General features: G+C 35.7%; 1 protein-coding gene across 1 annotated transcript; it reads left to right on the top strand.

The window, feature by feature from the left end:
* Nucleotides 1-1,032: 1,032 nt before the first annotated feature.
* On the top strand, nucleotides 1,033-14,456 carry slc34a1b (solute carrier family 34 member 1b). The gene is made up of 10 exons (XM_016562776.1): nucleotides 1,033-1,144; nucleotides 1,334-1,477; nucleotides 2,670-2,781; nucleotides 2,879-3,074; nucleotides 4,072-4,164; nucleotides 4,239-4,317; nucleotides 5,119-5,286; nucleotides 8,721-8,837; nucleotides 12,441-12,565; nucleotides 13,890-14,456. Exons 1-10 carry the CDS (start codon nucleotides 1,033-1,035, stop codon nucleotides 14,454-14,456), a joined length of 1,713 nt encoding a protein of 570 aa, XP_016418262.1.
* The last annotated feature ends 2,858 nt before the right edge of the window (nucleotides 14,457-17,314 follow it).

Here is a 17,314-nt window from a genome sequence, read left to right as displayed (position 1 = left end):
TGTAGGTAGTTTTAGTAAATAAACAACTCTTATTTCCTCATGTTTTTCCATTTAAATTTTAACTATATGCTCTGCATAATGAGCGACTTTGTCCCCCAAACTGAGATGGCAGGTATAAATGATGACTGATAAATGCATACACAGACAGCCAGGCAGATGAGCAGTGCATCATTCTACGACGAGGTATGTATTGATTATGCTGTTTTCTCATAATCTCATGTCTTGTGTTTAATTGCTTCCCGATCAAGACTGTGATTGTCAATAAAATCAAAAAGAGAAAGAAAAAGAGAGTGGATTTAATTAACTCAGAACCGTTTTTCATAAAGAGACAATTGAATGAAATGTTGGTAAAATGCCTCAGAATTGTAATAAAGCAAAAACGAGACAATGAAAACTGATTTTTTTTTTACAATGATGTTTAACCGCAGTCAGCATCCATGACGGTATTAATTATGCGAACTGAATCAAATGTGTTTCCCCTTTCTGAGACCTGGATAAGTCAAAATGGATCTCATAGTTCCCGATCAAGACTGTGATTGTCAATAAAATCAAAAAGAGAAAGAAAAAGAGAGTGGATTTAATTAACTCAGAACCGTTTTTCATAAAGAGACAATTGAATGAAACGTTGGTAAAATGCCTCAGAATTGTAATAAAGCAAAAACGAGACAATGAAAACTGATTTTTTTTTACAATGATGTTTAACCGCAGTGAGCATCCATGACGGTATTAATTATGCGAACTGAATCAAATGTGTTTCCCCTTTCTGAGACCTGGATAAGTCAAAATGGATCTCATACAAAGGGGTGAAATGAAAGCTATTTAAATAATTTGTCATTGTAATGACTCTGGAGTCAACTGCACTTTTAAAGAACTTAATCAACTCTGTAAAATCCAAAGGAAACAATTATTGGAAACAATTTCGATTTGAATTTGGGTTATACATTTACAGAACAAACTGTAACTGTAACTGTGTGTGTGTTTGTGTATATATATATATATGTTCCTTTTAGCCAGAACCATATAATGAGGACAATGGGAAAACAAATCTTCATCAATATTTGCAAGATACCACTTCTTCTTCTATTTCTGTACATGTTCATCTGTTCTTTGGACATCCTCAGCTCAGCCTTTCAGTTAGCTGGAGGTAACCTTTAACACTTTTTTTGTTTGACATTTTCCACTGTTCTCTGATACAGTAACTATTGTAAATATCCTGTTTCCAAAAGAAATGTAAAAAGCTGGTTACTTTGTGACCACTAACTACTAATCTCAATATCACATCCTTAGTGTGGAAATAAAAGCTTTGAGTGGACTGTGTTGTATCTTTGGACAGGTAAGGTTGCAGGGGACATATTTAAGGACAATGCTGTCCTCTCTAACCCTGTGGCAGGACTGGTGGTGGGAATACTGGTTACTGTCCTGGTCCAAAGCTCCAGCACTTCCACCTCCATTGTTGTCAGTTTGGTCTCTTCTGGATGTAAGTCAAACGCAGCCATTACAAACACATTATTGCTCTGCCAAACCTAAAAACCCATATATGTTAGAATATTATCATTATTAAACATTTTTACACAGCGCACTGGAATACTCAATTCTGATTGGTCATTACTGCCATCTAGTGGCTGATATATTCTAATATTCAGTTTGTGCGTTCGATTATGCTTACTTCCCTACTATGAAGTAGGCGAAAAGCAGTATGTGAAATAAGTATGTTCAAATTCATATTATTCATAAAACAGTAGGCGAAAAGTACCCATATGACCTACTACTTCCGCTGAGATTCTGAAGTGCGCATCCAATGTACATTTTACTATCCCATGAAGCCATGGGAGTGGAGTTGTGAACGGCAATAACACACCACGCCCCTATAAGTTACGCTCCCCTACAAAGAAACAACCAATGCCATCAGACATTTCATGCATAAAACAAAAAATAAATATACTTGAGGAGATTGCTTCATGACATCCACTCAGCCGTATTTTCCTTGCGAGAAACATAACTTGTAGTTTGTACTTGTAGGTTGTTTTGTAGTACTGTGAGATGCAGGTAGACCCTTCTCGAAGTACGCCTGAATTTCTTTCATACTGCACACACTCATATTATAGAACATACTTTTTAAATGGTCACAAAGTTTGTTTCTTATCAAATGTAGTACCTTACTCAGAAAGTATGCAATAGTGTTGTTTATGCCTAGCATAAATAATGTTCTGGCAAGGTTATTTCAAAGAGAACAAAAATGAACAAACGTTCTTCCAGTAACATTAATAGAACATTCGTTCTATAGGAAATTAAATCAAAATGTTTTTAGAACATATTTTCTTAGCTGAGTGGCAACGCTCCATTCATCTAGGTAACAAACTATGCTACTTTAGTGTCATTCTGCATACAAATGCAAATGGCACCATATGCAATGGCACTTATTTATGTGTCTCATTTTTGAGAAGTTTTAATATTATTATAGTAATGTTCACTTTGTTGCTATGGCGTTATTTTATATTGCAATGGGCTGTTTTTCTGTGTAGCCATCTAATACTGATTTCCAGAGAATGAATTTTGTAGATGATAGGAGCCCTTGTGTGTTTTCATAACTGCCTAAGGACGATTGTTGTACTTAATGAAATGTGACTCACATCTATCGATGGGGTTTCTACATTCTATGTTTCATGCAGTGTTGGATGTTGGATCCGCCATTCCTATCATCATGGGCTCAAACATTGGCACATCTGTCACTAACACCATCGTGGCTCTGATGCAGGCAGGGGAGAGAGAGGAGTTCAAACGGTAGAGAGAGCATACAGTACCTCACACTGTCAGCATTCAACTATCAATAGAAAGTTTGGAGTTCTTCAATGACACTTTCTGTGTGGATCTGTTTCAGAGCCTTTGCGGGTGCCACAGTGCACGATTGCTTTAACTGGCTGTCAGTGTTGGTGTTGCTGCCGCTGGAAGCCATCACTGGCGTGATGAGGCTCACGTCGGAGGCGGTGGTTGAAAGTTTCGACATCGTGACCGGAGAGAATGGTCCAGAGCTCCTGAAAGTAATCACAGATCCCCTCACCAAACGTATTATACAGGTACAGTATTATTCTGTTTTGAAGTCTAATTGATAAGAATATGTTCCAGGATCATCAAGGACGCCTTTCATTCTTCTGTGAAAAAGAGAAAAGAGACATTTTGTAAATAGTTCAGGCTGTCAATATTGAAAAAAGACAAAAGGTACAATAAAAGTATTATAAATGTGGTCCACATGACTCATGCTCTATATAAAAAGTTTTCTCAAGCTATACAATACATTTTAAGTGAAAAATGATCAGTTTCTCACATAAAGGTGGCTTTAAGATTAAAGTCCTGTTCATACCGGACTATAATGGTAACTATAACTATAAAGTTAAAAAAATTGTGTTAATTCTATGAGAATAAGGAAGTCCACAGTTGAAACAAAGTTAAATTATGCAGGCGAAACTCAGTCATTTCAACAGGAATTCATACAATCTGGAAATTTTGTGTGAAAGTTTTCCACACAGAGAAATCCCTGTGGGTTCAAATTGGTCAGATGAATTTGCCGTGTTGACCAACGGAAAGCTGCTTGATTTGAAAGTGACTTCTGTGTGAGTTCAGTCATCGCTACACTATTGACAACAGACAATATAATTTTTTTACTTGTGAAATTTGACCAAAATGTGACCACACCTTTAGAATGTAGCTCATAAGTCTTACTTTTATGTTGCTTTTTGACCTTTTTGGGGCTTTATATCCCCTCATAACACTTTTACTGTATTCAAAAAAGCAGCCTGAACACTCTTCAAAACTTCTCCTTTTGTGGTTCACGACACAACATGATGATGAATAAACTATATTTTGGATGATTTATTCCTTTAAGTATGCAGCCAGTTGGGTGTCATTATAAATAAAAAGAAAACTGGTCATTAGTTTTTTTGTTAAATGCTTTGGAGCTTGTGAAAACTTGTGTAGCCTAATTAAATATCACACTGTTTGCCCTATCCGTACTCTTCTGTCTCTCATTAATATGGGTTTAGAGTTAAAAGGCAATTTTATTTTTTTCCTTTTCAGCTGGATAAGACAGTAATTGTAGGTATAGCAACAGGGCAAGAGGTGCTACGCAATAAGAGCCTGATAAAAGTCTGGTGCCAGACACGGATTCTGGTGAGCAACATCTCTGTTTGCCTACAGATGAAGATCTTTCATGTACTGACGCTATCTAAATTTATTCTCCCCAGATCCAAGAAAATGTTTCTATAGTGCCTTCAGAAAACTCAACAGTGCAAACCCCATCACTACACATGAATGCTGAAAAATGTGAGTCGAAACTCTATCAAATTTCGAAGTAATAGAGAATGAAATGGACGAAGACACAGCAAAGGCCGTCCTTTGATTGATCCATTTTTAAATAACAAAGTATTGTTCTCCATTCTATCTGGCTTCAAACTTGAAGATTTTTTAATACCAAGAAATGCTGTATTCAAACAATGTACCCTTTTTGCTGTGAAGAAAACTCATTTTTCAGTCCCTCTGTACACTGTTTGGCTCTTCTTCGTTTACTCAAAGCTCCGTCGGGGCTAATAACTATAATTTATTCTGTATCAGTACATCCTGTGATAGAAACAGCCACTGAGTCATATGCTTGTAAGACTAACTACACATTCGACATCAACAACAGTAACAAACAGCGTACAGGCTGTATTAGGAAGCAATATGTTTTTAAACATTTTTTATGAGTTTTTGAGTCATCCTCCTGGCTCATATAATGACTTTGAGGCAATAAGCTGCAATTTTTTTTTTTTTTTTTATCATCTTGCAAACACAAGAGCCATCATATTGAGGGAAAAAAGTAATAATTCCATATTTGTCAGGAGACAGTCAATGGCTAAAGCCCTCAATTATAACCGTGGGCCTCATTTTTAGAAGCCATTTTTTCGTGATGCATAAATAATTTGTAATAATCTGAAAGAATCTGAAATCCTCTTTCTTCTAACACACCGTAATCAGCAGCTGATGGGCTAATCACTGTTAATATGAACACATGCCTGTCAACGCTTGAGTGACGGGCAGATTTCCACAGGAGACTGGAGATGTAAATACATGTGTGTGTTGGAGCAGGCACTCATCTATTTGTCGAGACGGGATTGTCTGATCTGGCTGTGGGGTTGATTCTGCTGGCTTCCTCACTGCTGGTGCTTTGCACCTGCCTCCTGCTGCTGGTTAAGTTTCTCAACTCCCTTCTCCAGGGACAAGTAGCCAAAGCTATTCAGAAAATCATCAACACAGGTGGGAACTACCTATTTACACAGTTAATGTGATTGTGAGGGTCCATGTCAAATGCTGTAAAAGATATCTCATATATTCCAATTATTTTTTTCTTAACCACAGATATATCACATCTCAACACATGATTCTGCTTTTATTAATCTTGACGGTCCAATCAGAACATCAACATTTATGAGATTTATTCTGAACAGTTAATTTATCAATTATCTAATTTAATCTAATTTAATATTGATTATAATCCATTTACTTATTTGTTAATTGAACTTAATTGAGTGGAATCGTTCACACTGTAAAAAAACTCGCCTGAAGTTATGGTTGATTGCTCTTCGGCTGGATATCAACACACCCTTTAACGTAAACTACGCCAGAGCGCGCACACACCTCACGCACCGGATGCCATGCACGCGGTCAAAGCAGTTAGACATAGTGGTGTATTAGAGGTAAAATATGATATAAATACTGTTCGGTTTCTTGCACAAACCGATCGTTTCGTGTCTTAGGACATCAATGTGTCGTCACGAGCCGCAGGGTTTAATTTGGATTTGTCTGTGCATGTTTTTTTTACTCTCATAGATTTTGTTACCATTGCCATGCATTATATGACTGATAGACTGCAACGGTTGGAGTTAAAAATCATAATTTGTGTTCTACTGAAGAAACAAAGTCACCTACATCTTGGATGCCCTGGGGGTAAGCAGATAAACATAAAATTTTCATTTTTGGGTGAACTATCCCTTTAAGTTGAATCATATTGGCTGTACAACTAATTTCAACTTAAATTATATTAAAATTACTTTAAAAATCAAGTTGAATAACTTTAAAATATATACTATATCAGTCTGTAGTGCATATATTGCAGTTTTTAACAGTGCATATGTTGCAATGACTTGTTGATCATATAAATTTCTTTTTACAGTGCATATATATAGATCTATCTATTTGACTGGGAATCTTATTCAGTCATTATTCACTGTCAAATTGCATAAATTTCCTTAGCATGTTTGATTTAGTGTTTTACATTAATGACATCCTGTTTTTATGAATGATTGAAAAATTATATTATTATATTATATGATGTATTTTCAAAAAAACTGCAAAGATTTGGGATAAGTTTGCATAGTCATCTTGTACATACTAAACTAATCTCTAAATATTTGGTAACACTTTAGTTTAGGAAGCAGTTCTCACTATTAACTAGTTGCTTATTAGCATGCATATTAGCATATTGGCTGTTTATTACTTACAAAACACATCTTAATGTTTTATTCTGCATGACCATATTTAGAACCAATGAGAATTGGTTCCCAAACTAAAGTGTGACAAAATACATCCCCAATTCCAGAAAAGTCGGGACGTTTTGTAAAATTCAATATAATCAAGAATCTGTGATTTGTTAATTCTCTTTAACTTTTATTTAATTGACAAAAGTACAAACAAAAGATTTCCAATTATTTCACTGACCGACTCACGGTAGAGTCGATGGTCTTTACACTCTTCGGTCTTCACGCGACCGACTTAAATGTATTTTGAAAATATGAACACATTTTGATTTCAATGGCTGCAACACACTCCAAAAAAGTTGGGACAGAGGCAAAATAAAAGTGAAAATGTTCTAGAATATCCAAATTAATCTGTTTTGAAACAGTTCACAGTAAGCAGGTGAACTGGTAATGGGTGAGGTTATAATGTTTGGGTATAAATGGAACATCTCAGTCTTTGCAAGCAAAGCTTGATTATGGCTCATCACTTTGTGCCAAATTTCATGAGAGAAGTGTCAAACAAATAATAATAATAATAATAATAATAATAATAATAATAATAAATCACGTTTCTCAATGCAAAATCTCAAAGAATTTATGTCTTTCACCAACTACCACACATAATATTGTGAAAAGATTTAGGGAATCCAGAGAAATCTCAGTCTGTGTTGGGCAAGGCAGGAAACCTCAGTTGAATGTGCGTGAGCCGATATTAAATATAGCCACATGGGCTCAGGAGTACTTCGGAAAACCGCTGTCACTTAACAAAGTCTGCCGCTGCATCAATAAATGCAACTTGAAGAGAAGAGAAAGCTATACATCAATTCTATGCAGTGATGCCGCAGGGTTCTCTGGGCCAGAGCTCCTCTCAGATAGTCAAAAAGACAGTGGAAATGTGTGCTGTGGTCAGATGAGTCGAGTCCACATTTCAACTTGTTTCTGGGAAAAATGGACGTCAAGTTCTCAGTCCCAAAAACCAAAGAGACCATCCAGAATTTCATCAGCGACAGATGCAAAGGCAAACATCTGTCATGGTTTGGGGTGCAGCAGAGCAAACGGCATGGGTGACTGGAATATGTGCTAAGGTACCATTGGCATGGAGGCATATATTGGGATTGTACAGAGACATATACTGCTATCAAGATGAAGTCTTTCATGGGAAGTCCATGGTTATTAGATCAAGACAATGCCAGGTCTCATTCTTCATGTGTTACAACAGCAATGGTTTTATAGACACAGAGTGCTAGGCTGGCCTGCAGTCCAGATCTGTCTCCTATTGAAAATGTATGACCAGTCGTGAAAAGGAGAATCAGACAACAATGATCACAGACTGCTGAGCATCTGAAGTCGTGTATCAAGCGAGACTGGACAGAATTTTTGCTTGGGAAACTTCAACAATTAGTATCCTCAATTCCCAAACAATTAAACATTGTAATTAAATCAAAATCAAAATTTGTTTATAGTTACAAAATAAAATTAAGTTGGCCAGTGAAAACATTGGATTTTTTTCTTTGTACTTTAGTCAATGAAATAAAGGTTAAAGAGAATGAACAAATAGCATATTCTTGATTTTATGGCATTTCACAAAACATCCCAACTTTTCTGGAACTGGGGTTGTAAGTTATAATTTATAAGTAAATGCACTGCTCATAAAGAGGCATCTTTGCCTATTTTAAGTGTCCTATTGAAACATTAATAGCAGGAACACTGGTAGTCTTTTGAGTTTTTGCAGGAACTTATAAGCTTCAATAAACACTTTCTAGCTACTAAATCAGTTTCTAGAGTGCTGCCCTTTTGGAAAGTGTGCGCTTGGGAAACTTCAACAATTAGTATCCTCAATTCCCAAACAATTAAACATTGTAATTAAATCAAAATCAAAATTTGTTTATAGTTACAAAATAAAATTAAGTTGGCCAGTGAAAACATTGGATTTTTTTCTTTGTACTTTAGTCAATGAAATAAAGGTTAAAGAGAATGAACAAATAGCATATTCTTGATTTTATGGCATTTCACAAAACATCCCAACTTTTTACTAAATCAGTTTCTAGAGTGCTGCCCTTTTGGAAAGTGTGCTAAGAATTTCATCCAATTTTACAGTCTGAGAAACCCCAAAGGAAGCCTTTCTTGTCACTTTACAGAATTTTCAAGAGATGTAAACAAAACACTTTCCTGCAGACTTTCCTTTCCCGTTCGGCTGGTTGACTGGCTACCTTGCTATTCTGGTTGGTGCTGGCATGACCTTTGTTGTTCAGAGCAGCTCGGTGTTCACTTCTGCCATCACTCCTTTGATAGGTGAGTCCTTCCTCTCTCAGATGACCAGGCTGAACATATGGGCAAGAATGTCAACAAAGTGTTTGAATTTCTCCTGTATAATTTAGCTGTGCTCCCAGATTACCTGAGAAATTCATTACAGCCAAGAGCACCTCTGAGTATTGTACTAATATTTGCATTTAAACACCACTAAGCCTCAGAGGAGTTCATCTTTAGCCCTCACAGAGTTGACTGTTGACTTCAACTCATTCGTATTCACTAGTCTATGAGCTTTGCGCTCTGAGAATCAATGGTCTGTTCTGGCCTGTGAATAATGTCAAGGTTTTACTCAATACGGTAACTCATGCACTCAATTTCCCAGCGAAATGACAGATATACGTTGTTATGCATCAACAAATAAGAGCGAGGGAGATGGAAATGAAATAGAGGAAGGGAGAACCAGTGCCAAGAGAACAGAGATGTTCACTTGATGCTTTCAAGCCTTTCTAATCCACCTTCCCTTCTGACGAATAGAAGAGTGATGGTCTAACATTGCTGCCGGATTTAATGTAATTAGCCACACAGTGATTAGACTTTCTAGTGAGGCATGACAGCTAGATTAAGGATCCACAGCATCCTAATTACACTGCCAGAGAGACCACTAATCCCAAAGAGTGTTAGAGCTGCCACGGAAGCTGTAATGTGTGCAGACTATATTTTTCAAACATTATTTTTTCCTCTGAAAGCCAAACACACAGGTAGCCTTTTCAAACAGATGTAGGTCCTGTTGAAAATGGTGCACTTCATGTGGATGTGTGTACAAAAGTCCCTTGTAAAAAGACTTTAAGGGTCAGTGACAAATGAGAGTGTCCACTATAAAGAAAGAGAACAATTTCTTAAAAATCGAGTTTAAAATGCATGTGGCAATTACGCTGAAACATACTTGAAAAACTTAAATATCAAGAAAATTAACTTAAACTTACAAATGTACATATTAATAATATTATACACATAGAAAGTTCAAAAGAACACTTATTTAAAATCTTTTGCAACATTTTAAATGTCACTTTTGACTGTACTTGCTAAATATAACTATTAATTTCTTTTTAAAAATGCTAAACTAGTTAAGGAAGTTTGTTACAAATGACTTAAGATTTTTATTTTGAGACTTTTCTTCGTTAGGATATCAGAACATTTTTGACTTTATTCCCACCCATATATCAAAAATCCATTTTCATTCATAAATTGAAAACAATTCTTTTGTTGAAGTCTTTTTCTTCATTAGTGTCATGAACTGCAACAGGGACACGAAATGAATGCGAGTTCACTGAGATCGCCTCTTAGGCGAACCACTGAATTAGCGTCTATGGATTTTATACGATCTCGGATCAGTTTGATCAATTTGTAGACATTTTTAATGAGACATTTGTGTAATTAAAAGGATGCGTAGTAGTTAATAGTCTCTACTGGCCTGTTTAGACAAGCTCTCCATAAAACAAACAAAACAAGCCCTTGCAAATGAATAATAATTATTTTAAAGACACATATACAGACACCTCGTTTTAAATGGTATTTTATTATTTTGATTGCATGTAATATATTATACTTTCAAGAAAGCATTTGCATTGGGTTTGTGAAAGCTGTTTTTATGCATGTTTTAGCCTGAGTTTTTGTTGCATTTACAGTTTTGACCAGCAGGCGTCACCAGAGTGTGGTGTTTCGAGCACTTCGATACAGTGGCTACGTTTACATGCACAAGTTTTGGTTCAATCGGACTGAATTCATTCCGATTGATGAATCTGAATGTAGTGTTTACATGAACACTAAATAAAGTGATCGGGTTGATGTGCGCGTTTATATGCCACAAGCTTACAATTGGAATTGATTTTTTTTTTACATGTACACACTGCACAAATATAGAGTTTCTCACTGTTTGCACATAATAACCACTCTCCTACACGGTTTCTTTATTTTTGGAACAGCACAATTAATATTTATCACACAGTAAAAAATGCCCCTCCCCACGCCCAAAACGGGTTGCCTGTGGATGAGAATCCAAAACAAGGACTGGTGGGAGGTTGTCCTGCTCCACTTCACAGTTGCCAAGTGAAAGGAGAGTTTTATAATGACAGGACACACGCATTTATACAACACTTTATTCAAAAGGAAGAGCTGTTCATTCCGTGCCTCATACATCATTACGCGATTTCTGCATCATTGCACATGCGCAGTTCTTTCAGTTTCGGGGTTCAATCCGATCGAGTGTTTACATGCCCTCTCAATCGAATTAGAAAAGGGATAAACCACCACCTTCAATCCGATCGAAATTTAATTCCGATCGAGCTCAATCGGATCGATTAAGTTGTTTACATGAAGTCTACTGCCTTCCGTCAGTAGATCACATGTGCACCGATAGCGCTGAAGTGAACTAACCCTGGAACATAACCTGCTCCAGAGTTTTTATTTATTATATATATATATTTATTAAATTTATATAATCTCACACATGGATCGGCATTTTCTATAATGTCTAAATTCTAAATCAAAATACATATCTGATATGACTTAATATATAATTAGCATTAAACAAACAATATAATTCATATTCTCAAGGATTAAAGATTAAATAGAAAAAAAATAAAAATTATTGCACAACCATCAATTAGGTGGCGATATGCACCAAGCATGTAAACGACCATTGAACAAAAGAAGAAAGAAACAGCATGGTGCTTTTTCTTAGTGTCCGTTTCCATAGTGACTCGATTCATCGTCGCCGCTCTGTTGAGAATGTCTTGAGTCTTAACCAGGAACATATTTTGAGTTGAATGAACTTACTCCCAGACACGTTTTTGGAACCACATACCTTGAGTAAGCAAGGTTTGGGGTTAATCAACCGAAAGTTCAGGGTTTAGCTGAAGGTAAGTTAACCGTGCTTTCTGGAATACGCCCCAGGAACCAACATACAGGATAACCAGGATACAAGGCTTACAATTGCAATAATGACACATACAAGACTTGGCAAAGAATGACAGTGAGAACCAGGCTTATAGGGTGAGCTAATTGTGCTAATGAGACACAGGTGCAAACAATGAGTGCTGAGACCGGGCAAAGGATTATGGGGAATGAAGTCCTTGATAGTGGCAAAAGTCTGGGATGGAGTGCTCTCTAGTGGACAACCAAGACACTACAGCCAGTGATCGTGACAATTAGGATATTAGTAAATTTTTTGAAAAATTAATAAAAATATAAAGAGTTGTATAAAAGTCATTGTATGCATGAATTGCATTTTTATGTATTTTTGAATAAATTAATACATCAAGACCAAAAAATTTGTGTCATGTCATTGACATAGAAATGCCCCCTTTGTAGCCACTATGTGCCCTTGATGTACCCTTTTACTGAACCCATGGTAGGACTTCACAGCAGATTATTCCCCAAAAATCCATGCAGCATAATATAGACTCTGAGGGATACGTGTGTGTCATTTGGGACAAGGCCATTTTCATAAGGTAAATGCCAGTTCCGTCATGGTCATACATGGTCTTCCAATTTGCTCTTAATAAGGCTGGATTCACCTTATTAGAAGGTCTCATTAGAAACAGAATTATCTGCTCTGGTGAACTCTCACGTTCATTCTGCTTTCAGGTATTGGTGTGATAAGTATTGAGCGGGCCTACCCTCTAACCTTGGGCTCCAATATCGGAACAACCGCTACAGCCATCTTAGCCGCATTAGCTAGCCCAGGAGACAAGCTAGCTGCGGCCTTTCAGGTGATCCCATTTAAAACATGAACTTTCTCACTGTGGCTGAGTTAGAGGACTCTAGGAATGGGGGATTGATCTTAGAATACTGATGCTTTCGACAATATGTTGTATAAAGAGGATTGATCCTCACGTAAAAATCCGGATTTTTTTTAAACTTGTGATTTTATTATTTAAATAAAATTATTTAAAAAAGACATTTTAATTATTATTTAAATAATTTAAATTATTTTTACTATTGTAAAAATAACAAATGTGAATCATAATTTATTAATCATAAGAGCTTCAAAGTGAAAAAAAATAAAAATAACTTTGAGAATTTAGTTATAATAGGATAGGAACAATTTCTCCTGCTCATTTTAACACACAGAAATGTTGAAACATATGTCACAAATATTATTTAATGTTATTTTATACTAAATAATGATTTAATGATTATTATAATTAATGTATTTGTGATATTTATTATATTTATTTAAATTAAAATGTACTATGTTTATTAGTTTTAAAGTCACCATGAAATCAAAATTTTGTTCATAAAACGCTAATGAACGATAGCTTTGCAATTGAAAGTTAAATGGCTAAAATTATTTTTGTGATTTTCTTGAAATTAAATAAACATCAAAATTAAATAGACAAAATGTATGAAAAAAAACTGACTGCAAACATAAATCATATAAGTTAGTTCTAATATGCTGATTTGGTGTTCAAGAAACATTTCCTATTATAATCAGTGTTTAAAATAGTTGTGCTGCTTAATATTTTGTTGAATCCATTTTCAGGATTCTTTGATGAATAGAAATCTCAAAAGAACAGCATTTATATGAAGCAGAAATCTTTTGTAACATTATAAATGTCACATTTACTGTCACATTTGAATAATTTAGTGCATCCTGCCATTTCATGCAGTTTAAGTCTATTTCATTTTCATAATGAATGATGGCTTTCCGATTTAATGTTAAATTGATCAAATTAAATTTTCATGTTTGTTTTTGTAATTTTCTAGGAATAAACCTGAAATAAACATCAAAATTAAACAGACAAAATGTAAATAACAAAATTGAGAACAGGCTTACAAATGTATCTCTCTTAAGTTAATAAATTGTTCATTTTATTCATTCTATCCATAAAAAAATGCAAAAAGATTTTATTTAATAGAGATATTGGTATATCGGTATCAAAATACTGGCCAAGATAGATTTTGGTAAGAGAATGAAAAGAAGTTGTATCTCTCATTCCTAGAAGACTCATAGCACAGACCCATTACACAGTTTGTAAAGTAAATGAAACCATGTTCTGTCCCTCATGATGCTCTGCACATCCTCTCTCTCAGGTTGCTCTGTGTCATTTCATCTTCAATGTTCTGGGCATATTACTTTGGTACCCAGTTCCTCTTAGCCGTCTCCCCATCCGCATGGCACGATTTTTGGGTGAGCGGACAGCAAAATACCGGTGGTTTGCTGTGCTGTACCTGATTCTTTGCTTCCTCCTTCTGCCATCCATTGTCTTTGCACTCTCAATGGCTGGATGGCAGGTTGTGGTGAGTATCTGTGTTCCATGTGTTGCAGTCCTCCTCTGCATTGTTGTTGTGAATAGACTGCAATTACAAAAGCCTCACCTCCTGCCTTGGTGGCTGCAAACCTGGGACCACCTGCCTCTCTGGATGCACTCACTCAAACCAATGGATAAAATCATCACAAGAGTCACATTGTGTTGCAGGGAAATCCGGAACAATGATCAGAGCCGCACATCTCTTGAGGATCTGCCACAGCTGACAGAATGTGAAGCGGAGAAAAATCTTGTGCCTTTGGCACAAAATAGGCCAGCTTTGATTTATAGTTTTGAGACCGAGACGGGGGCTGTTTTTGACTCATTGAATGGCAAGAGCAGCAGGCTGTAGACGATATATGTAGTCCATTAAATGCTTTTTGATCCTTAGAATGGTTTATCTTTTCATATTGTGATTAAACGGGTATCCTCTCTTCACTTTTTGTGAGTATGAGTGCTAAACTACACAGATGCAGAAATTCAGTAATACAATGGGGTACAAACTTGGACATCTTAAAAATTATTTTTTTCTTTGGTCAGTGAGAGGAGGGGCTTCAGCTTAAAAAATCGACCGTCAGCCTGGATGTATTATATAAGCTGTTATTTTCTATTAATTTGATAAGTTTATAAGTTTGCCATTTTTTTTCAACCCTGTTATGATGTCTAAGGAGTTAAAATTTATGGTTTCAGTGATTGTTTTTTAATTAATTAATTAATTTATTTATTAGGAATAAACAGAAAAAAGTTAAGAATAAAATAAAATTTGTGCGCCACCCCTAAAACGATTATATTTAAAAATGATATTTAAACACCTTTGCATTCTCCTGAGAAGTGCCGTAATGGAAATAATATGAAGTGGGAGGAACAAACATGTGGTAACAGGGTTCAGCCTACATTAAATGTGGGAAGCAACTGAATATTGTATTTTTTTATATATATCAATGTCAAGCCAAAATGTTGACATGTTGGCAGATAGACATTTGATTTGTTCACTATTAGTTTACAATTTAAAGCTACTTCCCATGCTAGGTTAATATTATGCTGGCAAATATTTGAAATAAAAAATATCCAATAATTCTCATAACAGAAAAATGTATAATATGTCATAACAAAAAAAAGTAATGGGACAACAGAGTAGCATATTCTCACAAGTGTCTCATTATAATGATCAGATTGATGGGAACACCCTATTTCTTTTTACAGTATAGTGGCACAGAATTTTATGAACATGCCTGAAGTAATGCCCTGTCAAATTCATGAAGGGTTGTTTTTCAGTCAAGCTCAGTCCGAATAGATGAACACTTTTAAATTCACTTTGTTGAGTGGTCTCTGTAGCATCTACTGACAAGTCAATTTTAAAATGTCCTCAGAAGCAATGACATGCATAGTCAAGCATATAAATGGCTGACTAATTAAAACACACTTTTAAAAATGTGAAGGGTCATTGTCACATGAAATTAAACTGACCAAGTTGTCTTTGAGTTCAACTTGATATAGCCCGAGTATTTTCCTTTTAAATTATATTTAAATAATTGTATTTATTCTCATTATTAAAAAATAAAAAAGTGATGCATGTGCACATGAATAATCTGAAGTTGACCTGCCTAATCATTTTTATGGCCTGCCAGACACTTCATGCATAAATAACAGTCCTCTCACTGACAGTTCTCACTGATAGTGCTGCACAAACTTTGAATGGAAGATAGGCCTACTGTACATACTGTACTTACTGAACTTGTATATCCGACACAATCCACAGTGTGACCAATAATTCCAGAAACAGCAAGCATGTGGGCTTTGAGGGCCACCCACACAAACAAGATGCTGCAAAAATCCTTTTAAACTACTTGGCGGTGGTGCAATTAAAGTTTGATTGAGGACCTCTGTATATTTCCCTCAAATGCTGATTAAGAGGTTGCTGCAGGACAGAAAGCCCAGTGCTTTTACAACATGATTTTGATACATTTTCACTCCAGCTTTACACACATTTAAACAAATAGGAAATAAACCTAGTCTGTACTTCTTTTTAATAAGTAATTACTTATAAACAGTTAAAAAAGTATGTTCTATATAGTATAAATGTGTGTAGTATGAATTTAATTCGGACGTACTATCCGCCATGTTGTCATTATCATGTGACCTACCAGCGTCAGTTACATTGCTTCACTACCGTTAACAAATCCTCTCACATGGCCTCATAGGATAGTAAAGTCTACTGTTGTATGAATACTGTAAATTTGGACATACTGCTATTTTCACATCTTTTTTTCACCTACTATATAATAGGGAAATATGCGATTTCGGACGCAGCCTTTGTATTTATGGTGAGTCATTGAATCATTCACTGAACAGATTTGTCAATAACAATGATTTGACAACAACGAAAAAAGTGTTGATTTGTCAGTGATCAATCATTTGTGAATTAATCGTTCTTTTGGGTCATCATTTCAGCTGGCCAAAAGGGTTTGTAAAATGGTCTGAATCGATTCACATTTGTACAGAGCACTCAGTCAGTAAATAAAGACAGTATCAACATGCTTAAAGGGATAGTTCTCATTGACTTCCATAGTATGGGGAAAAAACACTATGCAAGCCAATGGGGACTAGCAACTGAAGATGAACTATCCCTTTAAGAATGAGTGTTTTTGTGTCTGTCTGTGCTGTTTTCCAATTGTTTTCCTAACATGTGTTAGATGGATGTCTTTGACCATTTCATTTATTTATTGCGTTTTTGTGTTTTAAAATGTTTAAAACATGACTAGAGACTTTTTTTCTGCTTAGGTTGCTCTCAACTCATGTCAAGTCTACAGAAGTGTGTAGTAGTTACATGAATGCTAGACATACCCCCCAAAATTAACGAGCATTTTTTGAGAGTATTTTGAAGCTATTAGCAATTTTTTTTTTTACAAAGCTGTTTTTATGGACCTGGATCTTTGAAGCATGCATGAAGTATGTTTGTTGTCCTGAATGTATGAAATTTATGTTTGAAATCTGAATGAAATTTAGCAGTGCTGTGTTCGAAGGGTGTTGCACTATTGTAGAGCTGCCTTTGCAATCTACAGTCTGTTTTGAAACAATCTGATGGGAACAGGCAGGTCCTGGCAGTTTCATCATATGATGAGTTAAGTTGGTTGACCTTGTGAGACTGGCATGGAACTGGAACTGGCTCTGTGGGGCAGGTTTCTTGGGCCAGACGACATGTGAGAAATT

The sequence above is a fragment of the Sinocyclocheilus rhinocerous genome, unplaced genomic scaffold (assembly GCF_001515625.1).
Source record: "Sinocyclocheilus rhinocerous isolate Xijiao unplaced genomic scaffold, SAMN03320098_v1.1 scaffold2335, whole genome shotgun sequence".
NCBI classification, from domain to species: Eukaryota; Metazoa; Chordata; class Actinopteri; order Cypriniformes; family Cyprinidae; genus Sinocyclocheilus; species Sinocyclocheilus rhinocerous.
This window is presented reverse-complemented; position numbering and strand designations above follow the sequence as displayed.